Here is a 19,454-nt window from a genome sequence, read left to right as displayed (position 1 = left end):
GCCGCCGTGCCCGGGCCATGGCCGAGCCCGGCTCCGGGAGCTCGGCCGGCCGCAGCCCGCCCCGTCGGGAGCGGCGGAGGGGCCGGTGCCGCGGCGGGGGCCGGTGCCGGGGCGGTGGCTCCCGCGCCCGTCCGCCCGTCCCGCCCCCTGGCTGCTCGGCCCGGCGGTGCTCCCGCCGCCGTCCCCCGCCGGCGCTCCCCGCCCCTCGCCCCTCGCCGAGCCCCGCCCGGCGGTGGCCGGAGCGCGGGGCCGGGGCGGCTGCCTGCGGCGGCCGGAGCTGCGGCGGCGGCCGGGGCCGGGGGCCGGCACGGCCGGGCAGAGGCGCGCACAGCCGCGCGGGGCGCCCGTCGCCATGGCAGCGCTTGCTCCGGCGAGAGGTAAGATGGGTCCCCCGGCCCCCGCCGCCGCCGCCGCCGCCGCGATCGTCCCCCGCTCCGCCGCCGGCGGCCCCCGCTCCGCCGGGCGCAGGGCGGCGCCGCCGCCGCCGGGCACGGCCGCGCCCCGGGGCGCCCCGCGGACTCCGCGGCCCCCGCCCAGCCCGGCCCCGGCCGAGCCGCTGCGCTCCGCCGCCGCCGGGCGAGGCTGGGGGCGGCCGGACCCCCGCCGGGCCCGGGCTGCCGGCCGGGGGGCGGAGGGAGGGGGCGGCGGGGCAGCGGCGCTCCTCGGCCCGGCCGGCCGCCCCTCCCGGCACCCCGGCTTTCTCCGCGCTTCTTGGCAATCATTCTGGGTCACCTTCCCCTGCGAGCCCCGTCCCTCGCCTCCCCCTGCATCAGCAGCCCCTGAGCTCCTCCTGTGCTCTCCCCGGCTGCTGGGGTGGGCGGTGGGTGCACCCAGGGAGCGTGGCCAGGTGAGGACGGCTTTCCCCGAGCTGGGCATCCTCCCTTAGCTCTGGGGCACTCCGGTCTCCGCGAGCGGGAGGACCACAGCTTGAAGCAGAATTGGGCCCTGAAGCCAGCAGAAGCGGGAGAATTCCAGCCTCATCGAGGGATCGGTGTGGGCCACCAGAACAAGCTGGGTGGCAAGGGTGGCAGAAGGAGATGCTGCAAGGAAATTCGTTCCCCTGGGATTATTAGAGACGGGTAGTTCCGAAACTGTCTCCAGAGGCCACAGGCCTAACTGCGAGAGAGGTGGTACCGGGGGGGAGGAAAATGAAACAGAGTAGAATGGGGGCATCACCAATCCAGTCATGGCAAACTGCTCCAAGCAGGGAGGAAAGGAGGCAAAGCCTCAGGTGGTCACAGAGAGGGTGAGAAAATACAGAGAAGCAGAAGGAAGGGGGGGTAGAACTGAGCCACTAGCTCAGGCTTGGGTACTGAGCCATCCACATAGAAATTAAGTTTACATCTGCTCTGGTCAAGGCACAGAGCAGGCCTATACCTTCCTGGAATATACTGCTTGGGTGTGCCCTGTAGATGAAGACAGAGAAGGGGGTCTGAGCTGGTAGGACCAGGGAAAGCAAAGGTAAGTAGTCTCAGGAATAGGTTAGTAGTCTTGTTCCCTGGGTGTGTGACCGTGGGGGTCTCTGGAGACCAGAACTGCTCCAGCAGAAACATGTGGCTGAAAGACTTGTGTGTCAAGATAGTGGAATGGCAGAGTACTATTGAAATGGTGGAATGCGCCCATGGATGGGAGCAGCAGGTTAAAACCAGATCATTGGCAGAGAGGAGCTGAGGTCCAGAGACTGTTAGAGCTGTGGGAGCTGTACAGCTGAAACAAGGGGTGTGGAGCACATGCATGGGGATGGTGGGGCTGGAATTGCAAGGGATGATGCAGATCAGAAATGGCATTAGTAACACTTTGGGTAGGGAGCATGGTGTGTCTCAGCAGCACTGGATTGAGTTGGTGGGGGCCAGAGTCCAGCCTGAGCCGTGCAGGGACTGGTGCAAATTTGGCTCTTCTGTTCCCTGTAAGACACAAGGAATGCTCCACACTGTCTAAATCATGACAAGGTGTTAGTGTGGGCAAGGAGAGAGAGAGAGAGGGAGAGATCTGGGAAGATAGAATGATCTTAAATTACTTTCTCTCTTTTCTGTCTTCTACAGTGAAACTCATGCCCTGAATCTCCAAGGGAACCTTTGAAAAGGATCTTCCCCTCCCTGCCATCTCCTTATTGTTTGCCAGCTGTGCCCTGCGCAGGAAAGCTTTAAAGACCAGCAAAAAGAGAACAGCAAAAAGGACAATGTAGTGAGAGTGCAGTGAGGTCTTGGGTAGGGAGCCCTTTGAATCTTGTTTCTCACCCTTCCCTCGTCGTTGATAGCTCTCTGACAGCCTTAGCAGGAACCTCTACCTGGCCACGAGCGTGGTGGTATTTGGTGAGAGTAGAATTACATACAGTGTATGCACCACCCTCGCTTTTTTGTCGGGACCTTTGCTCTTTTTGCTGTCATCTCTAAAACTCTTGCCTAGCTCCTCATTCCCTAGGACGCAGGGAAGCAGGCACTTGCATCTGCCAAACTGTTTGGAATCCCTAGAAGTCCTTGTTTGTGTGTAGCCTTCACCAGTCCCAGCAGAAGGTGGTCTCTGAGTCAGAAGGTGTCCGGTGGGCACATGAAGTAAGGAGGGCTTTTTATATGGGAGAAGAGTGGAGGGGAGTGATGTAATAGATGGGGAGGAAAAAAAAAAAGTGAGCCCAAGCGAGTGAGGGAAGAAGAACTGGCAAGTGTTTATGAGAGAGAAAAAAGGTGGAAGAAAGAAAAAGAAAGAGAACAAGGGAAAAAAAAAACAGATGAAAAAGTTAGAACAAGGGGAAGAAATATAACCAAATAAGAGGGAAAGGGAAGACTGGAAGCGAGACAGAGTTGACGGCTGTTCTGCCTGGCACCTGGTGGCAATGCCTTGAGAAACTCTTCCAGCGTGCAAACAACTCACATTGCAGCAGCAGATGAGGAGAGACGTGGCTCCCCCAGTGCAGAGTCACACTCACCCTCTTACAAAATCCCAGCAGCAGAGGCAGGGTGCAGTCTAGCAGGGGTGGCAGCATGGGGGACTCTGAATCAGAGTCCACCTTGCACAATAACTCACTGTGGTGGCTGGCATGTGGGATGTTAGCTCTGTTGGCCAACTCTTGGATTATCCTCAGCATCACGGCCAAACAACAGAAACACAAGCCTCTGGAGCTGCTGCTGTGCTTCCTCGCTGGCACGCACATCCTTATGGCAGCAGTACCCCTCACTACCTACGCCGTGGTGCAGCTGCGGCGCGAGTCCTCCGACTACGACTGGAACGAAAGCATCTGCAAGGTCTTTGTCTCCACGTACTACACGCTGGCGCTGGCCACCTGCTTCACAGTGGCCTCCCTTTCCTACCACCGCATGTGGATGGTGAGGTGGCCGGTCAACTACCGCCTGAGCAACGCCAAGAAGCAGGCTCTGCACGCGGTCATGGGGATCTGGATGGTGTCATTCATCCTCTCCACCCTGCCCTCCATCGGCTGGCACAACAACGGCGAGCGCTACTACGCCCGTGGCTGCCAGTTCATTGTCAGCAAAATAGGGCTGGGCTTCGGTGTCTGCTTTAGCCTCCTGCTGCTCGGAGGAATCGTCATGGGCTTGGTGTGCGTGGGTATCACCTTCTACCAGACCCTGTGGGCACACAGAAGACGCCGGCGGTGCCACCATCAGAGAGCAGAAGAAGCGTCGTCCTGCTCTTCATCAGCACACACCACTTTCAACGTGCCAGCCATTGTGGTGGAGGATGTACGAGGCAAAAGGAGGTCCTCACTGGACGGCTCCGAGTCAGCCAAGACCTCCTTGCAGATGACCAACCTCATAAGCGCCATTGTCTTCCTGTATGACACGCTCACTGGGGTGCCTATCTTGGTAAGCATCCAGTTCTCCCTTTCCCTTCAGAGTCCGCAAATAAACCAGATTTGCTTTTCTCTCAAGTTTTAGAGAAGGAGCTCTCCTGTCCCACCAGCCGCAGAACTGCCGCATCTGAATCTGTGTTATTCTGAGCGGTGGTTTTAAAAAGATTGCAGTAATTCTCTCATCCTTCCGCAGCAGCAGTTTCTTAAGTCTAAGCCTGGTAAATACACATCACACAGCTAAAACCACTGTGCGAGTTTTAAGTGGCTAAGAGGAGAGGAAATTAATCTGCAAACTTACTTTTAAAAACAATGAGATTTCTATTTCTCCAGTTTGCTTCTGGAGAACTGATACACCAGCTTTAACAGCTGATGCATCCAGTTGTCTTTTTCCTTCTGCTTGTATGGCTCTAGGCAGCATTCAGGTTTTGGCTAGCCGGTTGATTCTGTGCAAAATTGGAGAGCTAGAGAAGTTCTCAAAAAGAACCCTTAAAAGAGGAGAGACTGAGTCACAGATTATTTTTTTTCCCAGTGGCTGTGTCCTTTGTTAGCACCTATTTAGCTCCAGCTGGTAATGAGCACAGGAAGAAGGGATGCTAGCACCAGGTCTCATGTTAGAGGTATGACAGCTTGCAATATGGTCCAGCCGACCTGGGGCAAGACCCCAGGAGCAGTTTTTCAAAGGGACACAGGGTAATTAGTTGATGAATCCTTTAGAGACAGATTATGTTCTACTACAGAATTGACTCGTGTTACCTTTCTCCCTTGATCCCTACTTTTGTCTCCTTGGCATTGTTGCTTTTTCTTACCTTTAAAGGTCGTCAGCTTTTTCAGCCTGCGCTATGATACGGCGCCCACCTGGATGGTTCTGGCTGTGCTCTGGTGTTCCATGGTGCAGACCTTGCTGCTCCCCTCTTTCATCTGGTCCTGCGAGCGCTACCGGGCAGATCTCCGAACCGTGTGGGAGCAGTGTGTGGCCATCATGTCTGAGGAAGACACAGAGGATGGTAAGCCAACCCACAGTCACCTTTCTTCACTAACCACCTCCCCAAAAGACTGCAGAGGAAGGAGGGGGTCTTTGGGAAAAGGATCTTGTGGTGTTGCGGGTGGCACAGTGACATTCATGTTACAGCTTGAAGTCGGCAACCACAAGAAAATTTATTCTGTAGAAGGCTCTGCCACTCACTTGCAGCCTTAGGACTAGCATCCACGAAGAATGCATTAGTGCAACATCCTCCTCACTAGTTGCAAGCATAGATACATTATGTGTGGCTGCCAAACCACAACCAAAGTGACATGCTGGGCCTCAGCCCAACTCACTGATCCAAAGGTCTAAGACCTGACAGTGAGCGATTCAAAGGCAAGACAGAAGAAATAGGGCACTGTCTGGGTGCTTTAGTGCTGCTGCAAGCAGAAAGACAAGGTCCTTGTTCAGAGGTGAGCCCTGAGGGATGCAAGTAGGGCAGCACAAGTCAGATAAGCATTAGGATGGTGTCCAGGTGCCCTGGTAATGCTCCTCTTCTGACTGAAAAGTGTTGACTGCCGTTCTTGTCTTTGCCAACAGATGGTGTATGTGATGATTATGGCGACGGCAGGATCTGCAAAGTAAGATTCGATGCGAACGGCGCTGCAGCTGCCAAGCGGGACTCTCGGGACATCAAGCTGCTGCCCATGCACCACATGTTGTTGCCCCAGGACAAGGTGCACTACCTGCAGGTGAGCCGAAAGCCAGCAGGGCAGCCCCACAACCACTTCCTCCTCTGTCAGTTTCCCACGCCTTTGTGTCCTCTTGACTTTCTTCTCTGAGAAAACCTCAGCTACTCCCTTCCTGTTCTGACTCTTCAAGTCTTCCATCACCTGCCCCCTTCTCTGTTTTCCAGGTCCCTATCTCCCGGAGAATGTCACATGATGAGACTAACATCTTCTCCGCCCACCGCTCTGCTCCATCCTTCCTACACAAGTGGTCCTCATCTGACGACATCCGCATTTCCACCCCCCGCAAGCCTGGGGGCCCTGGTTTCTTGCCTCCCCAGCTGCATGACTACCAGCACCGCCGGCGGCCCCCAGAAGATGAGCTGACGACCCTACGACAATTTCTGGAGGGGGGGCTGTTGCCCCGGGGCTCCAGCTCCAGCGCCTGCTTCTTCCGAGATGAGATCACCACGTTCATCGACGAGACGCCACAACCCACCCCTGCCTGCAGCCCACGGCACTCCCGTCTCCTGCTCGCATCACGCCGCGACCGCCGCCTCTCCCTCGGCAGCAGGGAGGAGGAGAATGCCGACCGGCCACGGCGCTGCTCCGTGCTTGGCAATGAAGTCTGGCATCTGCAGGACGGAGAGCAGGCGCCATGTGAAAGGACCCTAGAGGCCTGCGAGCCACAGACCTTCCAGGACCCCAAACTATGAGAGACAGCATCAAAAACGTTCAGTGCCATCACAGTTTTTAAATAAAACTTCAAGCGTTCCCTTTGTCCCAGGACCCAATCACTAATTTGCATTCTCATCTTTCTCACCAGCAGGCAGAAAACATGGCACCCCATGCTGGTGGGGGAAAAAGAAGTGGGACAGATCCGCAGAAGGGAGCACAACGGACGGACAGACAGCCTGTGCCTGCTCTCAGGTTACAAACACATCCACCGCTGCCACCGCCAAATGGCACCCTTGCCAGTCCTGTCCCTTTGTGAACTCCACCCTCGCATCCGCTCTGCCCTAAGAGACAAGGCAGGCGCAGAATGGTATTAAAATTCTATATTTGGAGTGTCAATCGTGTGTCTGTTTTTAAAATACTATATTAGTAATAATTTTGTTTCCATAGAAACAAAATGATTGGCCCGATGTTTAATGAAGCTTCACAGGCTTCTGGAAGGGAAATGCAGAATGTGCGAGGCTCCTTTCCTCTCTCTTCATCCTTTCTTGTCAGTTCCTCTGAAAGGCAGCAGATGCTTAGCAGCCGAGGAGAGGGAATGATGCCCTTAGAGGAGTTGTCATGGGAGACTGGGTGAAAGGTCTTCTGTCCATTTCAGACGTGGTGCTAAGCAGGAGAGGCCTCTGGTTGCTAACATTGCTCAGCAAAAGGTTTTGCTTTGAGGCAACTCCAGTCTTGGAAAGAATTAAATTCTCTCCAAGAAGACTCTGACCCTTAACATCTTATTTCACCAGTGCAAACTGTCGATTTCAGTGCAAACTTCGTGTGAAACTTCAGATGGCCTGAACTTCTCAGCCAAACAGGAAAGCTGACAGAGGCTTCTGGAGGAAGACCCCCTCAACCGCCCACACCATCAAAGCTGGGAGTGGTGAGGTCTGGAGCAGGCTCCTGCCCCAGACACATCTCTTGGCAGGGAGGTACAAGAGTAGTGTGTGGGAGATGGGTCTTTCGGCTGGTGCTGGCTGCAGTCCAGCCGTGGGCAAAGGTTTGGCATTGTCAGAGGGGAGACTGTCAGAGGGAGATGGATGGCCCTTCACCCCCAAAGCAGTTCTCCATGTGATGGGAGTGTGAAGTGTCCAAGTGCGACTCCAAGGAGAGGCCTCGATGGAGGCGTTTGGGTGACCCACCCCAACGGGAGGGGTGGCGCTGGGGCGGCCGCCCGGGCCAGGGCACATCAGGCACAGCGGCAGCAGCACCGGCGGCTCCCGGCCGGCGCAGCGGGACCCGGGCCGAGCCCGCCCGCCCGCCGCAGCCCCGGACCGGCACCGCCCCCGGGGTGGGCCGAGCCCGGGGCCCGCCAGGACGCCCGCCCGCCCCGGACCCCTTCTCCTGTTCCTCCGCCTTCTCCTGCCGGAGCCATGGCCTCGCTGCTGTGCCTGAGCCTCCTCGCCGCCGCCGCGGCCGCCACGTCGCCGGGCCGGCTGGTGCCGTTCGACCTGCTGTACGCGGACGGCGTGCGGGCGTACCTGGCGCGGGACTGGGCGCGGGCGGCCGAGCTGCTGCAGCGCGCCCTGCACAGCTACGCGGGGCTGCGGGCGGCCCGCCGCGCCTGCCGCGCCGCCTGCGCCCGCGACGAGCCCTTCCCCGGCGGGCCCGGGCGCTGGGAGGCCGCGCTGCTCGGGCCGGTGCTGCAGCGCGCCGGGTGCCTGCAGCGCTGCCTGGGGCGGCGGCTGCGCCCCGCGCCCTCCGCGCACCGCGCCAGCCGCGCCGTGCGCCGCGACTTCGAGCGCAGAGAGCCCTACAACTACCTCCAGGTGGCCTTCTTCAAGGTGGGCACCGGCCTCCGGCGGGCACGCCCCGGCAGGGTGGGCGTTGTCACCCTCGGGGGGGCTGTCGTGCGGGGCAGGGGGCCGGCGTGGCACGGCTCTCCCGGAGGGTCGCCGGGCAGCCGAGGGGTGAGCGCCTTTCTCTGAGCCTCGAGAAGAGACAGCCGAGAGGGAACCGTATTGATGCGCATAAATATCTACGAGGGGGTTGCCAAGGGAATGGAGCCAGGTTCTTCTCAGTGATGCCAGCCACCACAAGAGGCAACAGGCAGACACTGATACGCAGGAGGTTCTACCTTTAGGTGGAATATTAGGAAGAAGTTTGCTGTGCGGGTGACCACGCACTGGAACAGATTGCCCAGAGCAGTTGCAGAATCTCCCTCACCGGAGACATTCCAAAACCATCTGGATGCAATCTGCTGCCATGTGCTGTAGGATGGCCCTGCTTGTGCAGGGAGGTTGGAGCAGATGACCCACCGTGGCCACTTCCAATCTGACCCATTCTGTGATTCTGTGAGCCCGGGAAGCAGCTGGGGAGAGGGGTGGGTGTGAACAGTACAGACCTGCAGGAGCATGACAGGCACTGCTGCCTTTTCTCTGCAGCTGAAGAAGCTGGATCAGGCCGTGTCTGCCGCTCACACCTTCTTCGTTGCTAATCCCCAGCACCTCCAGATGCGGGAGGACATCGAGAAGTACCGGCGTATGTCAGGGGTGAAGGCAGACAGCTTCCAGGACCTGGAGGCCACGCCACACTGGGTGAGGGCTCAGTGCAGAGCCACACATGAGCAGCTCTTACTCCACCCTAGGGACCGGTCTGGGACCCTCATCTGTTCCAAAGGTCATGGCTTGAGACAGGGCCCCCATACACAGAATCATAGATTTAGCCTAGAAGGGACCTTTAATGATCACCTATTCCAAGTCTCCTGCCATAGGCAGGGACACCTTCCACTAGATCAGGTTGCTCAAAGCCCCATCCAACGTGGCCTTGGAACACTTTGAGGGATGGGACATCCACAGCTTCTCTGGGCAACCTGCTTCAGTGTCTCACTACAGTCATCATAAAAGTATCTTATCTCCAATTCAAATATTTTATATTCCATCAAAATGCTTTTTCAGTTTCATGTCGTTGCCCCTTGTTCTGTCACTACAGGCCTTGGTCAAAAGTCTTGCTCAGACCCTTTTGTGTCTGAGAGGCTGCAGGAAGATCTCCCTGCAGCCTTCTTTTCAAGGTGAGGACAAAGCACTGCAAGTGTGACAGAGAGACTGTTTGATGACAGTTATTTGGCTTCAGCCTAGGATTTGCTGTCACTGTGTTGACTGTTGACTGTGAATGAACAGGCAGGCTCCTGTATGTCAGCACCACCCTGTGAGCGACTCAGAAGTCTCGGGGCATCCTTTGGTGTCACTCACACTGATGAAGGGACCTGGATCTGTCCTTCACAGGAAGCATATGAGACCGGTGTGCAGCACTACGATGCAGATGAGTACCTGCAGGCCGTGGCCAGGCTGGAGGAGTCTCTCTCAGAGGCCCTGTCAGCACTGGAAGAGTGTCGTGCCCTGTGTGAAGGGCCTTGGGAGGATGAGGACGAGGAGGAGAAAATGCAACCTGGCCTGTATGAAGCCATTGCAGGTAGTGTTAGAGGCACGGAGGATTGGGTAGAGGGTTGTGCTCCCCACACTGGGCACATCCCATTGCCCAGCACTCTTGTCTGGAAGAAGTGTGGGCTACTGCCTTTCTTGCTCCTCTCTCTTGCAGCCCATTATATTCAGGTTTTGAAGTGCAGACAGCAGTGCGTCCTGGAAATTGCCACAAAGCCGGGGAGAATTTCTGCCACAGAAGATTTCATACCCTCTCATCTTGATTTACTGCAGTTTGCCTACAGCCAGGGTGAGCAGAGCCACAAACCAGCAGGTTATGCTGTGGCACCCCTACACTTGCCCTTTGCCTCTGATCCTGGAGGGCAGCTTGTCTGGGGAAAAGTGGCACACTGACCTGTGCTCTATTTGCCCCCTAACTCTTCCCAGAACCTCTATTCAAGTCTGTGGCCACCTTGGGAGATGTCCCTTGTGGTGTTCTTCAGTCTCATTGTTCCCATGACATGTTCCCATGTCTTTCCTCCAGCACACTTTTTCAGGACCCTGTTCCATGCTGAGTCTTTTATACCCTCCTTCTCAGTACATGGCTCCAGACCAGGCTCCACTTCTGCCTAGAGGCTACACATGCATCTCCCCTCAGCAGTGGTGTTCCTTCTGAGGCAGCCCTACCTGTCCTTGCTGAACTGATGGCCTGTCATGCATGACACTGGTCATCCTGTCACTCTGTCACCTTCACACGTCCCTCAGCCCTTCTTTTGCATACCCCTGCTCCTCCCCACACTGACCTAGCTGTTCCTCATTTCCTCTGTCAGACCACTGTAGCACTTGAACCTCAAAGAAGCTGCTAGACCCCTCATCTTGTCTGTTCCATGAGGGAAGTCGGACCATCTCTCTTTCAAAACATACTTACTTTTAATCTGTTTCTTCTAAACCAGCTCCCAGTCAGTATTAAAGGCATGCCTGTTGTGTACCAGGTTCATTCCCATCGTTGGGTGGAGGCCCTGCTTGGTGGGAGTTGATGTGTGCTTGATGTAAGGCCAGCCGCCAGATCCTGACAGGGACACTGGGTGGTGCTGGCCTGTACACATTGGCTGCTACAGTCTTTCAGAGACCTGTGTGTTTGTTCTCTTCTTTCCCTGCTCCAGTTGGGAACCAGACTCTAGCTGCTGAATGTGCTGCTTCCTACTTGCTCTTCTATCCCACGGACGAGCCCATGTTGGAGAAAATGAAGCAGTATCGCACAGAACTGGGAGAGGACGCGGCTGTCACAGCCCGACAGGTAGTTACGACTCCAGGTCTGTCCTTTTTGGTCCTCCCCTGTCCCACAGGACAGGATCACAGTCCAAGAGACAAAAAAGGGAAAGGCAGAGATGTGCCAAGGTCAGGGCTGAAGAAACGGGAGTTTACTTCTAGTCTGTCACAGTCAGTGTCCCTTCAGGACAAAAACGGGCTTTAATTGTGCACAGCAGGGTGATGGGACAGGCTTCTGCCCTGGGCAGGGATGGGGTTGTCTTTTGTCAGGTGTTGTTTGACAGTCTCTTTGCTTCCTTAGAATATTCAGCATTATGTGCAGAGATCTTTGATGGAGAAGAAGTTGATTTATTATGCAGTGGAGCATCTGGGAGAAACTTTTAATGACCCTGTAAGTAACACTGTCATCCTAATCTTCCTGCTGTGGGTTCTCCAGTTGTTTACAATCACAGTTGTCAGAATTCGCTTTAGTAGGCCATGATCCAGAAAGGATCAGATACTGATGAGAAGGACCTCCAAGTCCTTGTGAGGTGCATCTTTAAGGCCTTTGTGCTGCTCCAGGACTGAAGTTAATTTGGAATTGCTGCTATAACCATATGCATTGGCTCAATTTGTCAGTCCTGAGAAGAGGGTCACAGTGGTTGGTCTGATACTCACTGGAGAAGCAGTGCAAGGTTTGTTGTGTACTGAACCACCTGTGTTTTTTTCTACAGGATCTTTGGACTCCAGATGAGCTAATTCCTGAAAACCTAAAGGAGAAGTACAGGTAAGATTGGGCATGTCAGCTAGGACTGCAATGTAAGTAGGTGTGGAACAAGGAATAGTAATACACAGAGAAATGGGCACAAAAGGAACTGAAAGGATGTGAAATGCGGCTACAGACGAGGGTTGGGCATAGCTCTGTGTACTGACAGCCCTGGTCTTTGTTTTTTCCTTGCTCCCGAGAGAGGATCAGGAGAAGCAAAAGCAGGAAACTCTGGATAAGGAGGAGAGGGAGAAGAGGGGTGAGTAAAAGAGCATGAAGGAGGTCTTGGATGCAGTCAGCCAGGCTTACTCAGGCTAAGTGCTGTCTTCCATCCTGAGACATTTGAATGCTAGCATAGATGCAGACTGACTTGAATGGCTCAGCAAGTCTTCTCACTGTTCTTTTCTTCCTCTTTGGTGCATGTGTAATCTTGCAAAACCTCACTGCCTACATCTCTGGCATGCGAACTCAAAGGGCACTGTGGCTGGAGAAGCTGAGAACAGCGTGAATGTGTGACAAGCCTGTGGACCTGCAGATCCCTGTTCAGTGTGCCAGGAGTGTCTACACCAAACCTGGTTCAGCTCCAACAGCCCAACTTCAATCAACATTTTTCTGAAAGGGACATGAAGGGAGGGGCCGAGAAATGGAAACTGGAAGCAGACAATGTGGCTTGGGCAAGTCTTTCCCTGAAAAACAGAAGTCCAAAGGGTTTGTGGCTGAATGATGCAGACTGCAGTGCAGAGTCTCAGGTTCTTGCTGGTCCCCTATTCTTACCTGTGGATACAGAGCCTCTTGAAGGGCTCTGTTGTGGATTCTTTGCTTAAAATGACCTCAAGTGGTTCTCTGCTGTGGCACATGTGAGAGCAGAGCCTTTTAAGGTCCTGATTGCCTTGGCATTCCTCATCATCCAGAGGTCAGAGGGGGTGGGAAAAAAGATCAAAGATCAAAAAGCTAAATCATCAGCTAATATCCAGTGCTTCTCTTTGGGGATGAAGAAAGCAGAAAGATTCACCAGAGATAATTCTGGGATAAGATGTTGATGAAAGATGATTGAAAGGAGGGTTGATGGAGGTGTTTACCTGCTTCTTTTCTGCAGAGCCTCACTCCAGTAGGCTGGACCTGTTCTGCTGCTGCAATCCACAGTGCACTCAAGTTCCCCCAGCTCTCTGCTGCTCTGCCAGCAAGTCCCAAGCCTCTGCTGGCTCCTGAAGCACGTGCTGTAGGCCAGCTCCCCCAGCTGGTGCTCTGGTTCCCCTGAAGCATGCCAGGGGTCTGTGAGCAGCGGGCGCTTCTGGGCAACTGTCCTGTCTTCTCAGAGAATGTATAGTGTCTCTCCTCTTCTTATCCAGGCTGGGGGTTGGCATCTGAGGGATTCTTGTCCAAAGCTTGCTCATGCCTATCTTGCTTCTCAACAGGTCCTTTGCCTTTTGAGGGTATTGCTGTCACGATGGATTCCCAGCAGATGAATGGAACGCAGAGGGTTGTGTTCGACAGAGTGCTGACGGAGTCTGAGTGTAAGGACCTTCTCCGACTGACAAAGGTGAGACACAAAGAACTCCTGTGTGTGTACTTTCCTCCTCAGCAGGCAGGGCAGTCGGGTTTCCATGGAGGAGAGGTGGCAGCCTAATGTGTGTCACCTGTATCCTTGTGTTCCAGGCAGCAGGGGAAGCAGGAGATGGATACCGAGCAAGACGGTCGCCTCACACCCCTCATGAGAGATTTGAAGGGTTAACTGTTCTGAAGGCCGTGCAGGTAAAATGCATCTGTGAGTCTGCTGCCTTCTTGTTGTCCAGAAAGAGAATTTTCTGCCTGAGTGTTTTCTTCTGTGAATTGCACCCTGGGTGCTATCATGGGTGCACTGTCTCCCTCACAACACTCGTGGTCTCCTCTGACCTGCTTCCTCCTCAGTCACATTCAGGGATGTTGCACGTGAAGGGCTTGACAAGTGCTTTCTCTTCTGTGAGGGTTTTGGGACTGCATGTCCCTGTGAGGTAGCCTTACAGACATGCTTAGTTTAGAGTCAGAGAATAAATTAAGGTAGAAAGAGCCTCTTGAGATCTCTAATCTGACCTCCAGCTTGAAGTATATCTAATTCCAAAGCTAGATGAAATCCCTCAATTCTTTGCATAGGCAAGTTCTGAATATTTCCAAGGGTGGAGAATCTCCAGCCTCTCTGGGCACCTTTTTTGGTGCTCTACCAGTCCTGTGAGGGTCAAATTTTTCTTCATATCGAGCCAAAGTTTTCCATGCTGCAGGTTTTGTATGCTGCCTCTTTTCAGTGTGTGTCTCTGAGGAGACACTGTCTCCATCTCCTCTGTAACCCCCTTTTAGGTGACAGGAGGCTGTACGTAGATGTTCCTTTGGCCTTCTCTTCTCTAGCCTGAAGAAAGCCAAATCTTCTGGCCTCTTTCTAAGTCATGTGTTCCAACATTCCTGCCATCTTAGCACTCTTCATTCAAGACTCACTTCTGTCTCCTGGTGTCTCTTGTGTAGTGGGAGACCCAAAATGATGCAGCTTTCCAGATGTGGCTTCATGGGCCGAGGAGAAGGAGATAACTGCTGTGCTCTACAGTTGTACTCCTGGGTTATATTTAAATGAAAAAATGAGTTCTTTTCTTGCCTGAGTGACCACGGGACTCTCCAAAGGTCTCTTCTTCTGTGCTGTGTACGTGTATCATTTCTTGGAGTGTCTTTGTAAGTATTGTAACAGACTTGTTTTTCACTTGTAGCTGGCTCAAAATGGGGACGTGGAATGGAGAGATGCCAAATTGCTTCTGCAGGCTAGTGAGAAATCTCGGAAAATCATAGAGTCCTATTTCACTCCTGGAAAGAAACTCCATTTTTCATTCACACACCTTGTATGTCGCACAGCTATAGATGGTAAAGAATCATCCTGTTAGTCCCTGTCTCACAGAGAGTCTCCTTATTCCCAGCCATGTGCTCTCAGGAGACCGACCTCCCTTTATTCTCTACTGTACCCCTTTCTCTCTGCTTTATTTTCTCTTGAAACTGAAAATGCCCAGATTCCTTTTTGTATATTTTCAGGGGAACAGGAGGGTCGCATGGATCTCAGTCATCCCGTCCATGCTGATAATTGTCTCTTGGATCCTGAAGGGCAAGAGTGCTGGAAGGAACCTCCTGCCTATGTGTACAGGGACTACAGGTAAGAGCACCTGCATTAGGTAGTGTGAAGATACCCCTGGCCCCATCAGAGGATGAGCTTAGCTTCTGGAAACCAGGTGATGGTTGGCTCAAAGCCCTCCAGGACTGTAGCATCAGGCAGAAGGCTGCATCGGCAGCTTCAGAACGAGGTGTGAAACACCTTCCCTCAGCTGGGAAGACCTGCCCTTTTTCCCTCCCTGTTTTGCACAGCCAGCTTTAACAGAGACGAGAGTGAGGCTGGGAAGCTGCACAGGTTAGATCCATGATATCAAACTGTTATCTCGTGGGTCTACCACAGTGCTGCAGTCAGCTTCCAGCCCTTTTGACAGGCTATTTCTTGTGGTCGAGTTCCTTCTTTTACAGAATTCTGTGAATTACAGGAGAGGGATAGTCAGGCTCCTTGGACTCCTTTTGTTTGAGCAGTCAGTGTACTTCAGTGACTATTCTCTCAAGATTCACTGCAAATATTTTGTGTTGGGTTTTTTCCATTCCACCTGAGCGTTTATGTTTTTTCCAGCCTGTGGCAGGTTTTGTTACTCCTCTGTGAAAGAACCTGAAATACAGTTTAATGGTTATGCCAGTTGTTGCACACTGCAGCCAGATGAGGTCAGTTCACTACAGCTGATTCCTCCTACTTGCCATCTCATCCTTGAGCATCCAGAAATTTTACTTGTCTTTTCTTTGAATGGTAGATGTATCCAGAGCAGAAATCTCTAAGCAGCTTTGATGAGGATATGGGACTTAGAGGGAATTCCATTATCAGAGTTGTTTCCCTTTGGATACCAGTGTTTACTTGATATAACCAGACTAAAGTTACCAGACTTTGTCATGTAACTAGTTAGATCTCTGTCTCTCCTGTGAGAAAGCTGTCCTGTCCCTTCACTGCTCCCTGGGTTCTCTGACTTCCACTTGAATGGATGGTAAAATACCTTCCTGGAATCTTATGCCACTGAGCTATTTTTGGGAGTATTCCTGTCCTCTTGCAATTCAAGTTGTGACTACTCCACCAGCTCAAGGGCTGAGCTCTTACAGTGACCTTTTGAATGAAGTCCCTGTGTTCCAAACTTCTTGGATCTTTCTGTGGATCTGTGCTTTGGGCATCAGTGATAGTATTGAACAGGATTGGACCCAGAGGCCCACGAGTTCCAGTGATCCTGCTCTGGCTGCACAGTGCTCCTTTGGGTGCCAGCGGTGCATTGGTCCCTGTGTGCTGGTCATGCTTGTCGTCACCTTCTCTTTTTGTTAGAAATTTCCCCCCTGGCATCATTCTGAGTCCTTTTGCCAGAGTCCAGACTACTGAGAGTGAGCATGTAGTGTTTCCTTGGAAAATCCACTGTTTTTTCAAACATTGTGTGGATAGCCCAATCTGCTTTTTCTGCTTTTAGTACCCCCATGTTACAGTTTAAGACCATTTTCCCTTTACTTCTTGTCCTCCAGTTACCCTTCTCAGAAGTGGAGTCTAAAGCAGACTATTGAGGTCAGGATAACACTGTTTATGCTTCAGCCATTATCCCTGCCTTCCTGTCCCTTTGGACCTGTGAGAGCTGTCCTTGCTTTTCTCCACTCATGTCACCACCCTGGCTTCACAGCAGTATTAAAACCCTGTGGCAGAAGAGCTACAACTTCCTGGGTTTCAGGGCAGGTAATCCTCTCACTGCCCCTATGTCCTTAACATTGATTCAGCAGCTGTAGTGTTGAATTGTATCTCTCCCTCTCAGTTCCAGTTATTAAGAGCCTCTGTTGCTCCTCTGATGTTTTCTATCAGCTTAATTGAATACCAAGAGGAGCCTGGGTAGTTTGTGGTCCATTCTTTCACCTACTTGACTGTGGTCTCACCTGGGCTGTACAGTGGCCTCACTACTTCTCTTTTTGTATAACTTTTGTAAAGAAGTTTCTTGGTTTAATTTTTTTTTTCTGCATGCACCAGGCCTCTTTTTGATCATTCTAATTCTAATGTTACCCTGAAATTCCTTGGCTGTTAAGACATGGCTTTCTTTGTTGATCAGTCTCCTCTTCCAGGAGCTGGACTATTTCCCAACCTTGAAACATAAACAACAGGTTAGAAATAAGGTGAAGCAAGCCCATGGCATTGTCACAACGGTGCCACAGATGAATGCTGCAGGAGATTAAGAACAAACCAAAATAAAACGGGACAAGTGTGTAGAGCTAATTCCCTGGCATACTCTCCCAGCCTCCTGTGGCTTGCAGCTCAGGGACTCCCCTGAGCCAGGCACTGCTGTATTTAACACCCTCAGATGGATTCTCCTGCTAACTGGTCTACTTGCTTTTGAGCCTGTGACAAGGAGTGTGGGGAAGCACCTGGGAGGAACAAGCTTCACCGTACGTATGTACTCTTTCTTTTTGTCCACAGTGGCATTCTCTACCTCAATGATGACTTCCAAGGTGGAGGCCTTTTCTTCACTGAAATGGACACTGTGACTGTCACAGTAAGTCTGGGACTGGCCAAAAGAGGGAGAGAGGACTGAGGGTGAGGCTTAGTCTGGGCAGGAGGAAACTGGTTGGTTATTGGATCCTACCGCTCCAAAAACAATCCAGTGCTGGTGCTGTGGCAGATTCAAATAGGGGCAGCTGAAGGCAAATTGAGGCAAATCTCAGACAGAGGAGAATTTGACTCTTTCCTTGCTGAGATTTTCCAGGCCCTTCCAGTCTGTGGGTGTCTGTGACCTTTGTTGTCCCGTTGATTCTCTCTGTCCCACTCCAAGGCCTTGCTCATGGACTGGCTGTAGATGCCTAGCAGCTCTCTGCTCCTCCACGTTCCCAGAGGCCGTGGCACCCCTGTGGAAGGATTGTGTACCCCGGAGCAGGGGTCTGCTGGCTCCACGGTCTCTTGTCTCTCTCCTGGCAGGCCGAGGTGCGTCCCAGGTGTGGGAGGCTGGTAGCCTTCAGCTCTGGCAAGGAGAACCCGCACGGCGTGTGGGCCGTGAGCCGCGGAAGGCGCTGCGCCGTCGCCCTGTGGTACACGCACTCCCGGGAGCACTCTGAGCAGGTGAGGGGCCACGCTGAAGAAACAAGTACAAGTACCTCCAAGAGAGATCAAATCCCACTGAGGAGCAGCTTCTGGGCTTTACCCTGGGGCAGGGCCTGGTGCCGCAGCTGGGGGTTGCCCTCTGACAGGGTGTCTGGTGGAGGGGCCAGCCTGCGATGGGTCCTGCAGGGGATTGGGGGATCCTGGGGATTGCGTTCTGGAGCGGTTGGGTGGACGTGTTTTGAGACACCCAGGCAGGGAGGATTCACATCATTTCTGTCTCCATGGCTGCAGGAACGGGTGAAGGCAGAGGAGCTGATGGAGCAGAGGGCTGTGGAGCAGGACCAGCCTGGCGGAGATAAACGTCAGGGCACTGATGGCAGCAGCAGATCCTCCTCAGAGCCTCGTGCTGCCAGCCGTGCAGCCAGGCCTGCAGAGCAGAGACACAAGCCTGGCTTGGACAGGAAGCAGCACCCCAAGGTGCTACGGGCCAGAGATGAGTTCTGAGTGCACGGGACGCTGTGGACTGTCACACACCATGGCCTGGCAGGTCACAGGAGGGAGGCCTGGGGCCATGGAGGCCTGGAGCAGTGTATTATTGTGGTAGAGCCGTAGTGATGGGGAGGGGTGCAGCTTTCTTCTCTGCAGTGTCCCAGCAGCTGAAAAACGGGAGAAGGGCACAGTGTGGAAGACACCAGGAACTTTTCTTCACTGCCTCACCGTGTTTGTCTCACTCAGAGGAAGACAAGGTCTTCTCACCCCACTCTTCTCAGTGCTGACTTCGTGGCCATCCAGGGCTAAATCTGAGAGGTGGAGGAGGAGCCTGGAGTCTTTTGGCAAGGGCTGTCTCACATTCAGGAACTCAAAACTAAAGCCTTCAAATTTCCTACGCACCTGCAAACTCCAGAACCTTGCAAAGTGACCTGAGACTGGAAAGGTGAGGGACTGTGAATGTATGGAATAAAAGCCAAATGCTGGACACAGATATTGATGGCAGCTTGAGTCTGTATACCAGGGAGATGTGCATACTTGTTTCTGATTGAAATTTAATTAACAAATGAGGGGAGGGGATTGAGCCCTCAGTGAAAGATGATAAAGTATTTGCCCAGATGTCAGCTACTTCCAGTAAGGGAGAGCGATGAGAAAGTCAGCTGTGACGTGGCTAACATGGAAAGGGAGAGGAGTGCCTTTAAGAGAAAGCACTGTACACTCCCATTTCCCTGTAGCAAGACCTCTCTTTTTTCTGTTTTCATTGTTTTTCCCCTCTCCATGCACTAAATTGTCCCTGAAAGCAGAAGAGAGATTTTGTTTATCATTTTCCACCCTGATAGAAAGACAATCTGCTGTTACTGCCCAGGGGATTAGTGTCCCGAGATGGGATTATATTGTAGCCAAATAGGAATTGAATGGGGTGGATATGGAGTATCTAAATGAGCAGTGACCCTTTTCCTGGGAAGCATTAGATCAAGAGATCAATCTGTGGTCATGACATACTCCAGCCTTGATGCGTTGTGTGTGGAGACCCCAAGTGCAGTTCAAGTGGAAGAAATCTGCAGAGCCAGGGCCAGTGGTGTATGAGCTGGGTGGGCGATCCCCTTGTCACTGTTGGCACAGGGCCCCTGCTCCATGGAAAGGGAAGTCCTTCCTCCATCTGAATCCTGACACTTCTTAACCCGCAGGCTTGGGAAACCTGTGTTGGCAACCCTTTTTGCTTCCCAC

At 53.2% G+C, this 19,454-nt stretch overlaps 2 protein-coding genes across 4 annotated transcripts; both read left to right on the top strand.

Annotated features, from left to right (window-relative positions):
* Nucleotides 1-223: 223 nt before the first annotated feature.
* GPR162 (G protein-coupled receptor 162) lies at nt 224-6,568 on the top strand. 3 transcript variants are annotated; one of them, XM_063394199.1, is made up of 6 exons: nt 224-377; nt 2,043-3,818; nt 4,620-4,809; nt 5,367-5,518; nt 5,683-6,227; nt 6,324-6,568. In XM_063394199.1, exons 2-5 carry the CDS (start codon nt 2,979-2,981, stop codon nt 6,208-6,210), a joined length of 1,710 nt encoding a protein of 569 aa, XP_063250269.1. In that variant the 5' UTR covers nt 224-377; nt 2,043-2,978; the 3' UTR covers nt 6,211-6,227; nt 6,324-6,568. The 3 variants fall into 3 exon arrangements, with proteins under 3 accessions (XP_063250269.1, XP_063250270.1, XP_063250268.1); XM_063394200.1 differs by having other exon boundaries at nt 6,321-6,568; XM_063394198.1 differs by having other exon boundaries at nt 5,683-6,568.
* A 511-nt stretch (nt 6,569-7,079) lies between these two features.
* P3H3 (prolyl 3-hydroxylase 3) lies at nt 7,080-18,720 on the top strand. The gene is made up of 15 exons (XM_063394197.1): nt 7,080-7,998; nt 8,599-8,751; nt 9,439-9,625; nt 9,752-9,883; nt 10,737-10,870; nt 11,144-11,233; nt 11,556-11,608; nt 11,788-11,846; nt 13,003-13,127; nt 13,244-13,339; nt 14,317-14,467; nt 14,633-14,750; nt 17,121-17,196; nt 17,616-17,756; nt 18,030-18,720. Exons 1-15 carry the CDS (start codon nt 7,255-7,257, stop codon nt 18,240-18,242), a joined length of 2,472 nt encoding a protein of 823 aa, XP_063250267.1. The 5' UTR covers nt 7,080-7,254; the 3' UTR covers nt 18,243-18,720.
* Nucleotides 18,721-19,454: the final 734 nt, after the last annotated feature.

The sequence above is a fragment of the Prinia subflava genome, chromosome 3 (assembly GCF_021018805.1).
Source record: "Prinia subflava isolate CZ2003 ecotype Zambia chromosome 3, Cam_Psub_1.2, whole genome shotgun sequence".
In the NCBI taxonomy this organism is placed as follows: domain Eukaryota; kingdom Metazoa; phylum Chordata; class Aves; order Passeriformes; family Cisticolidae; genus Prinia; species Prinia subflava.
Note: the sequence above shows the minus strand (reverse complement) of the source record. Positions and strands in the feature narration are given on the sequence as shown.